General features: G+C 31.6%; 2 protein-coding genes across 3 annotated transcripts in view; both read left to right on the forward strand.

Annotated features, from left to right (window-relative positions):
• LOC117684039 (uncharacterized) overlaps positions 1-17,541 on the forward strand; it is a 168,959-nt gene that overhangs the window by 72,493 nt on the left and 78,925 nt on the right. The window lies entirely within an intron of this gene.
• On the forward strand, positions 817-5,520 carry LOC136272205 (tyrosine-protein kinase receptor Tie-1-like). Its single transcript, XM_066073421.1, has 5 exons — positions 817-978; positions 2,173-2,286; positions 2,886-3,000; positions 3,494-3,587; positions 5,114-5,520. The coding sequence occupies exons 1-5, from the start codon at positions 817-819 to the stop codon at positions 5,250-5,252; spliced, it is 624 nt and encodes a 207-aa protein (XP_065929493.1). The 3' UTR covers positions 5,253-5,520.

Raw genomic sequence — 17,541 nt, forward strand, 5'->3', positions numbered from 1 at the left:
TGACATTAATAACTCAGCCTCAGTAACTCAAGTTAGTTCTCCCCAAGCGCTTAAAATACATCTTAATTTATTAAATATTGTTACTGACAAAATATATTTTCCCATTTCAATATGTTTGACCAAACGAGACATTTCAGGATTAAAACTTATTGAACCACTTTTGAAATGATAATTTGATTTTCTGCTGTTTTGCGTAGTTTTGTTTTTTAACCAGTCATGTAGCAGACCCAACAAAAATTTAATTGTACAAAACAGAGAATGTAATATTGAATATCTGAGTCAAAATAATTTGCAGAGAATTTTACTATATTACATTTATTGGTCAAAGATGTTACCTACAATAAAATTAGATTACTGAACCTTTACATAGCTTGCAACATTATTTTAGGAAACTATGCGATGTTTTAGTCTTTCAAATAAAAAAATATGGCTAATATTGAAATGATAATAAAATCAAATCGAATTTGAATGGTATCAGAACATGTTTTATTCTAATTCCCCTTAGAAATAGAAATTCCCGGTTGCTGGTACCAATGGTAAGAGACCCCTTTCGACAACAACTCAGGCGGCGCGTAATTTTTGCTGATGGAAACCGGCCCGAACTGACAAGAACCTTAAGCGGAAGTGTACCTGGACAGGATGTGCCAAGAAGACGGGTAGTATAAAAACCAACTTTATCAAGAACAGGAGTAAAGACAGGAAAGCTATAATTGTAATACATCGTACATGTATACATACAGTTCTCCTAATGCTGAATATAAGCTAGCATATAACATATTTTGACAGACGGGAGGATATGACCAGGATTAAAGCTATATGCATGGGGAATATGCCTATGAAAAAGAACCTGATTGGCATTTCCGAATGGAAAATGTCATTCTGGAAACATTGCTGAAGACAGGAGGATTTACGATGATTTACAAAGCTACTATAAACAAGCATGGAAAACCTAAAGAATGCGTAGTAAAACACTTAGAGGTTTGTACAGAAAACCTGCCTGAAAGTTTTTTTAATTGTTGGTTTTTGATCCCACCATAAGGAGATGAAATGCTAAAAAATGGGAAAAATTCGATGACATAATTTGTTTTATCTTACCAAAGAATGCCACTATTTTTCTGTCCAGTGGGGTAATCCATCCAGAATTAAAGGAACATGCTCTTGTCTTCAATTGTGAAGTCGATCAAAAATAATATAAAGACTTTTTTCCCCTATTCCTATTAGAATTTTTTGCAAAAATGTAATCATTTAACTCATCATCATAAAAAATTATCATTATTTTTGTCATTTTATTGTCAAACTGTAGATGAAAACCCTTTATAATAAGAACAACACTTTTTAAGTTTTAACATTTGACAATTTGTCATTTTTGTGAAGAAAAATGTGAGATTCACATGAACATATATTAATTAGTCCTGATTTTATAACTAATAGTCATTAGATTCATCTTACGTACCCATGTAGATGAAGGGTTTTGATTAATATTTGGTGTTTAACAATTTTGGTTACATGCCATTGAAGGGGCATGGTCATGATTTTGGTCAAATGTTATTCCTCTATTTCAAGCATTTACATTGCTTTAGGAATACATTTCTAATGATCAAATGAAATTTGAGAGTCAGCCGTAGGGTTAAAAGCAAGATACAGGGCTCACAATTCTTTGTCATTCAAGTAAAGCTCGTGCCCTGTTTTTGGGAGTTGATTTTAATCAACTCTCCTATGCAGTTACTCTGACAAACCGAAAGTGAAAGTGTTTGGACCAACGCACAAATCATCGCCGCTGACAAGACTTAGTTCTTGAAAATAATTGATAAAATCAATATAATGTATGCTAAAGCATTGTTTTTCAAGGAAACTGATTTATAAATTACCTTTAAAATAGTCAGATTGTAAATGGTACAAACAATTTAGATATTTTTGTAGTCGTATGTATTCTTATGGAAATTATTCTAATTTCAATGCTAAACTCTATGGATTTTTCTTCTTTAGAAAACTGTAGTTCTTAGCTAAACAAATCATATTAAAAAATGAGTAAGTTAATTTTAACGTTAATTCATTCCATACAGTTCATTGGTAGCAACCTAGTTAATTCAGAACCTTGATATTCATGAATTTTATATAACACATGTAAGAATAAGAGGTTTTCAATATCTAATGCCTCTTTATATCATTAAGATTATCCACCTGAGGCTTGCAGCTAGAAACGTATTTCTGAACAAGAGCTTGAGTGCGAAAATAGCAGGATTTGGTCCTAGGCAAGGTGACGATGAGGATGAGTCAGGCAAAAAGGTCAGTGAATTAGGTTGGATCTTTGTGGTCAATTTAGACTGAATTGATCTACTTTAGACAAAGAACTCTGTATATGGATATAGTATATATAGTTAAATCTAAAAGCTAGAATTAATGGAATCTTAACTAAATGTCTTACCCATAACAGTGCACATTTGACTAAATAATATCTTAAACTTTAAGGTATTTTTTTTAACTTGAGGGATCTACCTAGCCTCCTTCATTGCCAAAAAAAAACTTATAAAAACTCGTATAATTATACTTTTTTTTTTTTTTTTTAAAACCTCAAATCTAAAAAAGATTGACAAGAAATCTTGACAACAACTTGCATTCGTAAACTAATTCAGGATATATCATGCTTTGAAAGTAAAATTTAAAGAGAGATATGCGAATGGAAAGAAAATTAAACATCATTGTTATACATTGTATAATACATTTCACATAAATTAAATTCGGCATTGATACTGACATTTTATATATGAAAGAATTGTATATAATAAACTTAAATAATCTTAAATTTGAAATATAATGTGACTGATGTCAACATTCAATTGAGTGTTTCATGAAAAAATATATAATTTAAAAATCATATTTTACAGGAAAGAATCCCCGTAAAATGGATGGCCCCTGAATGCTTGAACAAAACTGGAACTGCCTCTGAGAAGAGTGATGTTTGGTCATATGGAATAACCATCTGGGAAATCTTCTCTATAGGTCAGATGAGAATTTAATCAAATTTGATTCATTGTAGAAAAAAATTTATTCATGATGGAGTTACAGTGTAGGTGTAATAAATGCTTCAAATTGCACATAGCAATAATCAAAATTATATCAAAATACGGTTTTCACCTCTTTGTTTTCCTTTGAATAGTGTTTGATGATATTATGTTGTAAGATTACTTCAGATATTTGTAAAGTCAGGAACAAGTTTTAAATATGATATAAGAGAGTTGTACACCTTACACCACGTATGTTAATATACATGTAATTTTTTGTAATCTATTGATCTGTAAACAAGTTCGTATAATATATATGCAGTCTTTTGTAATACATGTATATTTATCTGCAATTAGGCTTGCATAATATACATGAACATGTAGTTTTTTATAATCTACTTACCTGTAATTTTATAATATACACGTTGTCTTTTGTGCGTATCTGATGTTTAATTACATCATGTTAGTGATAATATTGCATTTCATTTTAGGTTCAACACCTTACGAAGATGTAAGAGGCAGAGATCTTCCGAAATGGATCAAACAAGGAAACCGCCTGAGTAAACCTGAATATACCGACGACTTGTAAGTTATTTTCAACAAAGAAGTTAATTTTGTTTTGCATTAAGGTCAAAATGGATACATGTTCAATATTATACCGTTATTGTCTGGATATGAGGGCGACATATAAATTGCTTGATCTGAAGGTGAAAATTTTGCCTGAGGCCACAGGCCTGAGGCAATATTTTTTTTCCCTCCAGGTCCAACATTTCATATGTTGATTGAGTCCCAGTCAATAACTGTTTTGTTATGTCCTTAACTTGAATGATATGCACTAAACAGCATGTGACGCAATCTTTCGTATCATATCAAACGACAGCTTTGCACTAAATTTCGGCTATTTCCGATTTTAAACGAAAATTGATTGGAGATGACTGACGTAGTGGCCAAACAATTTCGATTTGCACTGATAGACCAGTCAACATCGATATTGTCTGACCGGTTGAAAAAAACATTCGTACTATAAGACTTTTAATTAGTAAGAATTATAAACACGAATATTTATATGAGAAATGAACTCAATGTCTATCCAAGTTATACGAGTATAACCTGGGTCAGGGAAGTTTGCGCTTTATAATCCGCGGATTATAAAAGAAGCGTGAATTGCTCCAATTTAGGTTATACATTCATAGCTTGGTAAGACATTGAGTTCCTTCCTTATAATTTAACTTTCTGTAATTTTCTTTACGAATTGGGATCGTTTAATTTAAAAGAATGATACTAATCTGTTTATAATTCAAACGTAACGTCAAAAGGATTAGTAAGTTTTTTTTATGTTGGTGCAGTGTGACTTGTCTTCTGACGTGCAAATCAGGTTATTCAAATTTACTAAATTGTTCTATCCAATCAAATGCCGCGTCACAACCAGAATTAAATTAATAGGATATAACAATATCTCATGTGACATCGGGGCTATTAATGTCACACAACAATGTGAGTTTTCAAACACTGTATCACAACTTATCCGCTCTTAAACGTAAGCAATCACTATCTGCTCAAAGGAAATGATAAATCAGCAATCTGCAAGTCAATAAGATATATTCACATAACTTAAAATAACTGAGAATTTTTTCTTTGAAAAAGAGGGATAAATAACTTAAAATATTTTTTTTCGAAACTGAGGGATAAACCAAAAGTGAAAAGTTTAATCATTTGAATGAAAACATTATTTGTTTTCTTTTTCAACGATTGAAAGGTTAAAATGATTTGAAACTTTGTTACCACGTTTACCCAAAAAAGTTACACTAATCAAAATGTGTAAATGGTGGTTGATTCAATTATGTAAATTATGAATGGATTAGGGAATATCATAATCAAAATAGATTTCTCATTTTAAATTTTGTTATTGGACAAGACTTGACCTGACAATGATTAAAGATTTTGAAATTTCATAGAAAGATTTCGACTTTATGACTTGCAGAAGTCGACGTATTGCTAATAACTTATTCAGAATCTGGTTCTAATTTTATAAAAAATATCACAAGTTTTCACACACACACATGTTATTCAAACATTTCTTATTGTTTGTACTTTTTTTTTCTTTATAAAAGACACTATGAAATTATGAAAAAGTGCTGGAGCTTGAAGCCATCTGGGCGACCATCATTTGCGGAGATCAACAAAGAAATTGAGTCTCTGTTTCGTCAATCATCCGGGGATCTGTATTACTATGATTCCTCACAGAAATAGAACATCGCGGGGTTATCATATCTACATGGGAACTGTTATTACTACAATTCTTCTGCGACATATTTTTGTTTATCAGACGAAATGTTCCGAATTTTTAAAGAAATGTAAGAGAACCTGAAGTTGTCAGATTTACATTAAGACTGTAATAATTACGAAACCTCACAAAACAGATCTTTTAATAAGTTTGTGTTTTGTGAGATTTGATTACAAATAAAGATATTTCTCACCGCAGCAATTTGTTTGATAATCTAATATGTATGCACATTTCTAGCATAACAGTTTTTCAGTATTTTTTTTTTTGCTTTTTTGACTAAATAATACTATATCTATAATTTTGTATTTTTAATAGCCGCCATTCTTCATGATAATTATTAAAATTCATTTTTTTTAAAAGAAATACAATTAATGATTATGGATAATTTTCTTAGTTGGTCTTGTATTTTTAGAGTAAATTTACATGTCATGTTTTAATTTCATATGAACTTAATTTCTTATCTGAATTCAATAAGGAATGGTTAGTTTTTATTATTTTTTTGCATTATTATGGTTAGGTAAATAACAATTATGCATTTGTATGATGTGAACACCACAAACAACATTTGTTCATCTTTAATCTTTCTTTAAACTCTTTTGTATCATTTTTATTAGGTAAATGTTGTCAAATGTGCATAATTGTGTTAATCTTTAAAATTGAAATTTTTTTTTACTTTATTATAGCATTTGTCATTTTTCTGATACTTGTGTTTTGAGTTGCTTACTCTAAAATAGTTTTAAAAACAATATCATTGTTATTTTTGTATAAAAGTACATGTAGCAAATGATAAATAATGATATAATTGTTCTTTATTGTGTAGGTACTTGCATTCCTATAAATGCATTGTGTTGTACACACATGTTAAAATTATTATATTAAAAAAAACTTTTCATCGCTTTCCCTGCAATAAAAATCAAAGTACTGAAGTACTGAAACCTGGGCTCTCTTGGTGTGTCTTTATGCATAGTAAAGACTGGAAATCTCTCTCTCTTCCTCTCTCTCTCTCTCTCTGTCTCTGTCTCTGTCTCTCTCTGTCTCTCGCTCTCTCTCTGTCTCTCTCTCTCTCATGCTTTTAATGTCGGCAAAGCGTCAGAGAGTGACCAAATTATGTAAGCAGTTATAAAAAAATATATGTCTGTCTAGTAGAAAAATTCAACAGTTACTACTAATGTGCATTCTGGACATTTATTCTTTCAAATAAAAACATTTAAAACCGATTTAAAATGATGTTGTATGCTATGCTTTGGTATGCTATGGTATTCTATGACGAATGCGACTTTATGAGATTGTATACTATGCTTTGAGATTTCAATGCTATACTATGTTATGATGTATATTGTAAAATATATGATTGAACCGACTGTAATGCGCCCAGGATGAACAGTCTTTGTAAGAACACTACAATTTATGAAAAATTAAGGGCTGACGTAACAGTGTTTATAAAAATTGCGATATGGAGGAAATGATTTTGATGCTGAAATAAATTCTTAAATAGCTTTAAGAAACGTTTTATTGTTTGCTAAAGAAAGATTTTCATCTAAATAAAGTAAAATATTGACGTCAGAATAAAAAGTTACAGTATCCAAATGCAACAATCTTGCATTGGTATATAAAGAGTATTCAAGATAGCGTCCGTTTGATTCCGGTTAACAGCATATGCAAAATGTGTTATTTACATTACAGTAAATTCAAACGGAGGGTATATAATAAACACGATGAGAGATAATTGTAAACAAAACCTGAAATGGAGTATTGAGTAGAACATATATTTTGAACTACAGATCTGTAATTTGAGGTTGCAGAAAAAACCCCATTCAAAAACGCTATTGAGAGCAAAACATGGAACGGGATGTGAATAAATGATGTACCTATATATGTATTATATATTACACATGATTAAAATAGAATATGCTTTATACATCACGGCTATCAACAATATTATATATTTATATAATGCAATAATAGTATTTGTTCACATATTGTTATTCAAAACTCAGTTGCTGGAATCAAAGGTATCTTGATGTTCGATGTTGGTACTAATTCGGATGAATATGGCGCCGACAACGACTGCGAGGAACAGAACGTGGCCGAAAGAAACAGTCCGATTCCACGCGTGTGTGGCGTACCTTGTCGGAGTTGTCCTAATGGAAATCTTGAAAGTTCCCGTTTGATGGCCATGCTTTCTTCAGCTTGCCGTTACGACACAACTACCTGAATAGATACAAGTTTTTTGGAGTTGATTTTAATCAACTCTCCTATGCAGTTACTCTGGCAAACCGGAAGTGAAACACTGTTTGGACCTAAGCACAAATCATCACCGCTGACAAGATTTAGTTCTTGAAAATAATAAAAAAATTCGATGTAATGTATCTTGAAGAAGCATTAGTTTTTAAGAAACTTATTTATGAATACCTTGAAAATAGTCAGATGTTAAATAGTACGAACAGTTTAGATATTTTTGCAGTCGTATGTATTCATACGCCAGAGTTCAATAAAGTCTCGTTTAACACTTAGCTGTATCCGTAAATCTCCACAAGCAGAGAGTCATTCTATATTTAGAGGTCGCGTCATCAAGCTACCAAATGAGCGGGTGTACACATTCTCTTGCTTTTTGCAGATTAACGGAGACAGCCGAGCATCTGGTTGAACAAGACTAGAGTTCATTATTGCTTGGATCCATACAATGCTTTGATTATTTCAATTACTTATTATACATAGTTTGATGGAATCAATTCTATCTCTAATCATTACACAACACGATTCATACGTTTTTTTTCTTCAAAATTCTTGTCGGAAAAGTCCGAGAATTCATATTATAAAAATAATTCTAAGACAGATTATAAACTACTTGCCAAGCAAAGTAACATATCACTGATTTTAAAATGAATAATAATCGATAAAATCAACTCCCGTCAGTACTTCAATACTTTGATTGTCTCTGTACTCTATGATGTATTTACTTACCGAGATCCTCTTGGTTTGGACGTTAATTTGACATAGTTTTGCACTTCGTAGAATATGGAAGTTGTTTTTGACCGAGTTTAGCCTTGCGATAATTTATTCTTTGTTTCTTTGGGTTTCCATCGCGGTGGAGGTTTATACTCTCATTGGGAAAGTTTAATTCCTGCTCTTGAGTTAACTTCTAGTGTTTTTACCTCGGTATCTTCTGAAATGGATTCATCGATGCCAGATAACCTTTTAAGTGAGTGTCATCGATAATGCTCTAGCTCGTCTAAATCTCTACGATGCTTCGTGTTTTCTATTTGTAGTTGTTGAGGTGGTTTCGTAATGGTTCATTTTTTTATCAATCGTGTTTGAAATTCCATCGTGGATAGAGTCTTTAATGGCCTTTTTGACCACTTCTGCTATTCTTTTTATGTCACCTGCCAAGATGGTTACAGGAGCGTTGATGACATATTGATGTAGAAGGAGTGGATGCTCGGATCTAACCGGAAGTCAGGATCAGCTGGTGTTGACATGCCTATTGGCAATGAAAATGCTGATTGACCAGCAAGTGTTGAATTCATTTTCACGAAGGGAACCTTCTTTTGACGTTTTTGATGAACGATCGGCCTGAATAAAAGATTAAATGATATCTTGTGGTGCTCTTTCTGTTACTAAGACATACGTTGTGGTTTTTCAGGCGATTAAAGTTACTTTGAAATTATTTGTGATAGTACAATGTAGGTCATAACATATGTCACGATCATTCAAAGTAGAGCAACCGAGTGAGTTCAGCATTTACATAAGATATGTAAATACTACTATTTTACTTTATTTGATTCAAATATAATTTGTTCCTAGATAGTCCTTTTGATTAGAACAGTATACTCCGAAAGGTTTAGAGAGTATCTAAGACCAAAGGATGATGGAGTTTGAAAGAAAATCCGAGGCAAGCAATGCCATCCAAAATTGTGAAACGTCCCAGGAATGTCTTCGCTAAATGCTAAAAATATTTCAGAGAATCTATTCCTTAATTAATCTATAAGTGCAAAACCGTGCGCAATTTTTTTTGCGCAATAAATTTTCGGTTTTTTTGTATGGATGCAGCTTCACTTGTGCAACAAGGACCAAGAAATTGCCTTCTTATATTGATAAAAAAGTTTAAGATTCAACGACAACTTGGAAAATCTATGGGTTCCTTTTTAGATGGAGGTCAAAGGCCATACGTCTTGCAAAGTGTGTGTCAGTCTAGTTGGTGGGCTGGGTTATCATTAAACAGGAGAAAAATGATTGAAAAAGGAGCTCCATTTGAGATTTGGATTTTTAATATTATGCAATATTACAAAGCAATTTAACTAAATACGCACTTACAAAATGAAAGTGTGTGTAATATTTGGACAAAGTCAACACATTTTGAAAAAAAAACACTTCAACAAAGTGCGATGATATGACCGAAATTAGGGCTTTATTTGCGGGGTCCGATCAAAACGATTGTGACTTTGGAAAAATACTATTGTTTTTATCTTGTTTAGGCTAATCGGATATTAAACAGAAAATTTATCATTCATGAGGAACTAGTATTATTTTAAGTTCAAGTAAATTAAACAAGTTACACATTATACCAATTAACACCTTCAAGACTGATGTTTTATTCGGTTTGAAATATTGGTTGATGTCAAAACCATAATAAGAATTATAGTATAATTTAAGATGTACATGTGTAACATGTAATACTGTATGAGTGATATAAGAATTCTATGTATAAATGTACATCTAAGTACATAAAAAGCAGGATTACCATATAAGACATATATTTGATTAATATTCTAAATGAATGTTCATCAGGGAAAGCGTAGATTAAAAATATTTAGCAATGGATCGAACATGAGTTGATATGACAATTTCAAAATTAAAAAAAAAAGGTAGAAATACAGTGACAAGGTTATCTGTACATAAATATGAATTCCGTTAAGTAAATGGAAATATGAAGAATGTTGCACACTTATTGCTTGAATGTTGAATGTTAGAGAAATGCAATACCGGTATATTATTCTCAGGAGAAAAACAATGTATCCCCCCCCCCCCCATAAAAAAAAAAATCTGACATTTGTTGATACAGTATATGTTTTGTGTAAATAGGTGATCATCTTTAAAAAATCGTCGTGAATGTTTTAATTTCTATGTCAATATCGGTTTTAATTCATATGAATACATTATAGAACAATTAGATTTATGACCGTAAAATATAAAACATTGAACTATTTTAGAATCGAATTCATTCGTTTGTTCATGTCAAAGGCACGTCTTGGGCTATTCTACCCAATGGATATAAATATTCGTTTCCTGTGATATTCGCTGTTTATTTCCTCTGTCATGGGATTGTATCGAGCAGAAAAATAGTGCGTTAGATAGAAATATCATAATTGGGTATAATTGTACCAACCAGCGTTTTCTTCACATCGCATTTTTTTGTGAAATACTTCGTTGCCATACAAATAAGTGAACATATTTATAACAACATATATAAATCTAGTAAATTTGATTCAGGTTTCTTATGGTCATTCTTAAATAATTTAATCCTGGTTGTAACGCGGCATTTGATTGGATAGAAAAATTTAGTTAAATTTGTATAACCTGGTTTGCACGTCACAAGACACGTCACAATGCACCAACGTACTAATTCACTTGACGTTACGTTTGAATTTTGAACAGATTTATATCATTTTTAAAAGTAAAACGGACTCAATTTGTACAGCAAATTCCAGAAAATTAAATTATAAGGAATGAACTCAATATCTAACAAAGTTATACTCGTATAACCTGGGTTGGAGCAATTTACGCTTTTTTATAATCCACTTCGCGGATTATAAAGCGTAAATTGCCCCAACCCAGGTTATACGAGTATAACTTGGGTAGACATTGATTTCATTTCTTAATTATTTCATAAGGAATTATAAACAGGATTGAGGAAAAAATAACGGGCTAGACTCATACTCCCTAAAGCTCTTTTAGGCTCTCTAACTAAAATTGATATTTGTCCTCGAAGATCACTTCAGTCAAGATCCCCCTCTTGGGTGTCTATCAATATAATCCCCAGCTTTAAATTGTATATCTTTAATAATGATATCGAATTTTCAAAACTGAAATTTGAATGAATAGCTTTAAAAGTAAACAATGTCAGTAGGGACACAAAATCAAACATTCACTCTCCATTTTATGAGTGCATACATATCTGCTAAAGATCTAGACCACAATGTTCTGTTATGTAAAACAGCTTATATTCGATAATATTCTATCAGCCTATGACCATGTTTCTTGGAAACGTCCGCTGTTTATAACCGAGATTTACGTTACAGCTTTCTTATTATTAATGTCTTAAGATCACTTTTCTATAACAAATTTGAATATCTATCCATTTGTCAATGTTCATAACTTGCAATCCATTGAATAATTTAGTTAATACAAATAACAGCTTTGTTGACACTGAGAGTAGTAACATATTTTATAACAAATTTTTTCAACCTTGTTTATCTGCTTTTATTAATTCAAAAGCCTTATTACATGTACTGTACATCATAAACTTGACCATAAAAAGTATAACTATCCGGATGATTTTTGACAACGATATTGACATTTTCTACCAATATGTGATGAAAAGTAATCATTATTGTGTTTTGATTGCGTTTGAAAAAAAATAGATCTTTTTATGAGTTTGCTTTCTGCATCATGACAAACTTAGTTATTGATTTTGAAACATCCAAGTCTAATCTAACTAAACGCTTCAACGCGACGGTTATAGAGTATAATTTATACAAATATTGACTGGGGTTGAGGACAACATTGATTGTAGTATTCCCCAAGGGACGAAATTTTGCCCGACGCGAAGCGGAGGGCAATATATTCATCCCAAGGGGCTAATATAATCAATGTTTCCCGAAAACTCAGTCAACATTTTGTTTTGTTATATGAAGAAACAAACCAAAAATCATGAAAGGATTTAAAAACAGATCGCCATAATTTCCTTGGCTCAACAAAGAATTCACAAATTTAATTTTGGGCAAAGTTCATTTCCGAAATTATTGCTGGCATCAAAAGGTCACTTGTGATATTCTCCGTCCGTAGGAAGAAAGCTAAAGATGTTTTACCTAATTTTACTTCACAATATTTACATTTTCAACTGTCTTTGTCTCTGATAACATTACGAATCAATACTGAACCCTAAAACCCAATAACTTCATAAGTTATGAGTGACACAAAATGGGCGTGTCTTATAGCATAACCCAGAAACCGTATTGGATGCGCCGCGTAGTAATTAATACATAGCATGTGCTACATAAGAAAAAAGTTGTTTTAAAATAATACTGTTTTAAAGTGTACAAATTAAAAAAAATATATAAATATAAGTAATAAGGAATCATTCTGTGATTATTATAAGAATGATATTTTTTGTCGGACGTGGTCAAATCTATCATTAAGCCCTTCGGGCTTTTTTGGATTAGACCACGCCCCGACCGAAATTATCACCTCATAATACTCAAAGAATGATTCCTTATTCCGTAAATAATTCGCAATTCCATATCCCCGTTATGATAGCGAACCGTCGCATTGCGCGTCCGTTGTTTACTAGCCTGGACGGATTGCCCATTATTACGTTACCTTGTTTTGGAGTCGCGAAAATTGATTTACGTCACCTTTTTTTTTTTATTAAAGACACATGTATGATTCAGTTATCTGTGATTTCCTTTGCCTAATGAGACAAATCAAGTATATTTTTTATGTTATATTTACATATTTTCATTCAGTTTCATATAAAGCGTTTATTTCAATAATTCAAATGATCAGAAAGAGGATTTTATAACTCTTAATTTTCTAAAATTTATAAATCTGTGTGAAATTCTGGAATATAAGAATATGTTATGTTTTTCAATCATTCTGTTTAAAATCAATGGTTTTAAACGTGTGAAATTCCTTTACTATTTTTAACGGCCAAGACCCATATACTAAGCTAATTCTTTTTATTGTAACATTTGGCATTGTTTATTTAGGATAAGTCATTTTGTGTCTTCTTATACTCATTTTTCTTTGATGTCACTAATTTCTTTGTTATCCAATATGTGTGAAACAATTTACTGTCCAAACACCAGGTGTCATACATGAAACTCTTATTTACTCAGGTTGAGCCCCTTTAGCAAAAATGTAGTTCTTACTAAGTGTGAATTACATTACGCGTTAATCGTGTTTTTACTTACATTTTTCTAAACATACGCAATTGTCACTAATTTCATTGGTCAGTTTTTCAAGAACTAAAGGTGAGAGTTGGGCTTTGCGCATCACTTACTCGATTGCGCTCTTTGAATAAACACCTTTACTTACTGCCCACTCTCTGCCTCTTTTTCAAGGTATGTAAACTTATGTATTGTACGTTTTTATATTGCGTAAACTATTTTATTTTATTTTATTATCAGTATTTTAATTTAAGTGTTATTATCAGATAACTCAATAGTTTTAGGAATTATATATATTTTTTTTTCATTATATTATGTTCATTAATTTGTATGCGTTTATAGGTAGCGATACTGTTCTTAAGCTTTTTATGATCGCACGCACTTTCAAACCATTTATAATTTCAAAATTTTATTTCTTATACTGTAATTCCATAGTGAACTGAAGAGAACAACTCTGCGCTCGATGTACGTTACGGAATCAGCCGATGTTTGCCGAGTGCGTTCTAAACAATTCGAACTCTTTTATGTAGGGAGATAGGCATTTTTGTTATTCGTTTGCTAATCGTCAAAGAAGCAAACATGACGTGCAAAAATCCTTTTCTTAATACTGTGTAAGTGTTTTAATTTGTTTTAACAGGAGTTAACTATTGTTCCCTTTATGTTTTTGTATACATATTTAGATCATACAATTTAAGATCGTGCGATCATAGATTTATAAAGACCGACTAAAAGTTACTATTGTAAACAATGTACTTTCACTTTCATTTTCACTATGACTTCTTACGGAATGATCTTATCTATTTACAAGTCTAATACGGTTATGACCAAATTAGTTACAGTATCAATTTATTTGTTAATAGTATTGTTTATTATGTAATTAACCACGGTCTCCTTATTTTATTGATCAGTTTTTTTATTCATATTGTTAAACGAGCCCGGGTTGTTTTATTGTTATAATAAAGACTTACTAGATTGCGCTCGTTTAATAAATACATATTTTTATCGCCCACTCTCTGCCTCTTTTTTAAGCTTCTGAGATACAACCTATTTAGGATCGTCCAACGAAGTAAATATTGTCTCAGAAAGGATACGGCAAAGATTTATATATCTACCCAAACCGTGCGAGACGCAGAGAATTTCAAACCAAACACACAAAACAGGTTGAGACAAATACTTCAAAACACTAAAGTTTGCGATGTTTCAGAAATCGATATTAGTTTACTTTTCAGTTTGTGTCGATGTGTTGTTTTTACTTCGAATAAATGCGTTGCTGTGAATAAAATAAATATCATTTAATGTTCATATCATGTATATAAAAAAGTTATTAAAGATTGACCGTACACCCCGCTTAAAAAGCCAAACATGACAATAACCTTTTGATTATTTAAATTTGCTTTCAAGCTTCCTTATCATTATTTTTTCTAGATGTTATTACCATTCAATTAAAATAGTTTTATAAATTTTAGAACGATGCAATGGGAATGCACGATGAATTACTGTAAATAACAGCTTTATTTACGCTGTTAGTAACAAACATGTATTTCACTACAGTTTAAAAGTATGAAATATCGAACATGTTTTCCCCACAGTACATTGTTCTTAAAATAAAATAAACTTAAACGTCGGGTAAGCTCTCTGCAAGGTTGTTTTTTCTCTGAATTTTGGAATTGCGTTATTAGTATATGTTGTGATTTATTGGCACTTTTATTTATTGACTTTTTTACATCATACATGTAGTAAATTGAAGTGATCTATAGATGTACGGCAATTCTCTCTCAATTGCTGATTTTTATACCCCCGCTCCGAAGAAGTAGGGGTATACTGTTTTACCCTTGTCTGTGTGTGTATGTGTGTGTCTATCTGTTTATCCGTCTTTCTGTCTGTCGTTCTGTCTGTCCGTCCGTAACAACAATTTCTGTCACATTTTTCTAAGCAACTATTTATCGCAGATGCTTGAAATATTAACACACCTTTTGTTCAGGCATGCTATATCATAGGATATATTTTTGCACCATTCGGACGTCAACTTCCTGATAAATGACGACTTTGCTTATTTTGCATATTCACATTAGAGCGGGGGTATCACTAGTGAGCATTGGCTCACAGATATCTTGTTGTGAAAGAAAATATCTTTCATTTAGCTGTGAATACATTCGACTCATTAGCAACTCATTTATATTTTTACTACTGCATTCATCTTTCATGACATCCATACAATTCCGAATGCTTTTTATATTGTATACTTTGCAATGTTTTAAAAAGCCATGAATCATTCAGTTGGTGCCGTTGTGTTTGTTCAGACTATTGAATTGCTGTAAATTGAAATCCATCATCTGTTGTTCATATCCTGTTGAAGAAATCGATTGTTTTTATTTTGTACAGTCACGTAGGCCCGTAAGGTTTAAGAACTACTGTACGGAATCGGGCCAAAGAATCGCACAACAATGTCTATAGACCAATCCAAAAACCAAAGAAACCAATCTAAGCACACCCCTTCTTCATGGCATCTAAAAATTTTAAATCATGGTTAACATATGGTTACAGAGGTTTTTGAGTATAAAAGTTATAAAGATTGTAATGTTGGCATCTAAATAAATGCTAATAAATATTTATTGCATGAATGGTTAGGAAAACTGAAGCACTATTATTCCCCGAGAAAAACCATGTTTTCCGAGGGCATCGCACAAGACAGATATATTTTTCGGGGGATTGGGAATAATTAATTGTTTCTCTCTTACATTTCAGAAATAATTATTTATCATATTCATCGAACAACAATTGAATACGTCGTTTTTAAAATAAGTCGTGAAATTAAAATTTGTGTTTTTTTATACAAAAGTATTAAAGCATCAGGGGCTCGTAACATAAAGCATGCTAAGATTTGACTTAAGTAGGGTCATAAGTGTGACTTAGGAGTCATCTTAGGAACTACATAAGTCCTGCTGAAGTATGCCTTATACCGTAACATAAAGCAAACTTAGCAATGTCTTAGCTAAGTCATGTTTATGTTAAAAAGTATAAACGTATTTTTTCATTTCTTTTGTCGAATTTGAATGTATTGGTAATAAAATCATATTTTTATAAATACACGTGCATGACATCTTTGATATTAGATGGGGGTAGGTATAAATGTACATACACACTATCCAAGGTGGCATGAGTATATATGTTTGTATCTAAAATTTTAAACATAACTCAAAGCGATGGATCTCGGGCAATATATTCAGGTTATTGTTGTCGCTTCTGTTTTGATTAATATTCACTATTTTAGTCGTTCTCGAAGACTGCCTGTGGAGTAATATCGCGAGGCCTTAAGAACTTGATATACCTATCATGGAGTGAAATTTGAGTAACTGTTACCTATTCATAAATGTACCCTTCCCTTTGTACAAGACAATAATTCACTTCAGCTATAATTGCTTAATTATTTTATTAACTCTTACACCTTACCTTTGATTTAATTGACTCACTCATATTGAAGTTTTACTCAATGACATGTCACTCGTGCTTAAGTGCTTATTTCTATTGTTTTCAATTCTTATTTATATTGTGTTATACACCATTGTCAGGAGAGAGGAATTAGGTTTCGGATTGTCCGGGTGTAGTTTTTGGATTCCCAGAAATCACCCATACCGACCTAAAATTAAAATAAACTGCCTTTTACCATCTACAGCATTTTAGTTTTATTGTCACCGGATATATAGAAACACCTTATTTTCCCCCGTTGATATAACTATATAGTGGATTTCTTTATATCTTTTGTTCTAAATCTTACCTCACCAATAAGGCAATTCATATATTCTGGGTATAATTTCTTCACCAAGTCGATATATTGAAATGAGGCAATCGTCATCATTAAAATCGCTGAGGGTTTTTTTGTCTTCAAACATCCTATTTTAATTTCTCAAGTTTCGCGAGTTTATATGTGCAGTTACTTCTTGTAAACCGTCCATTACGTGTTTACAACCTATTTAGCAGTCCACTTGTAAATTTATTTCTTTACTTTAAGAAGTCGACAAAAGAAACTTTTAACAAATGTGATGATTCTATCTAAAATCGATTGACCTTTTTATATTATGTGTGAAGG

The sequence above is a fragment of the Magallana gigas genome, chromosome 10 (genome assembly GCF_963853765.1).
Source record: "Magallana gigas chromosome 10, xbMagGiga1.1, whole genome shotgun sequence".
NCBI classification, from domain to species: domain Eukaryota; kingdom Metazoa; phylum Mollusca; class Bivalvia; order Ostreida; family Ostreidae; genus Magallana; species Magallana gigas.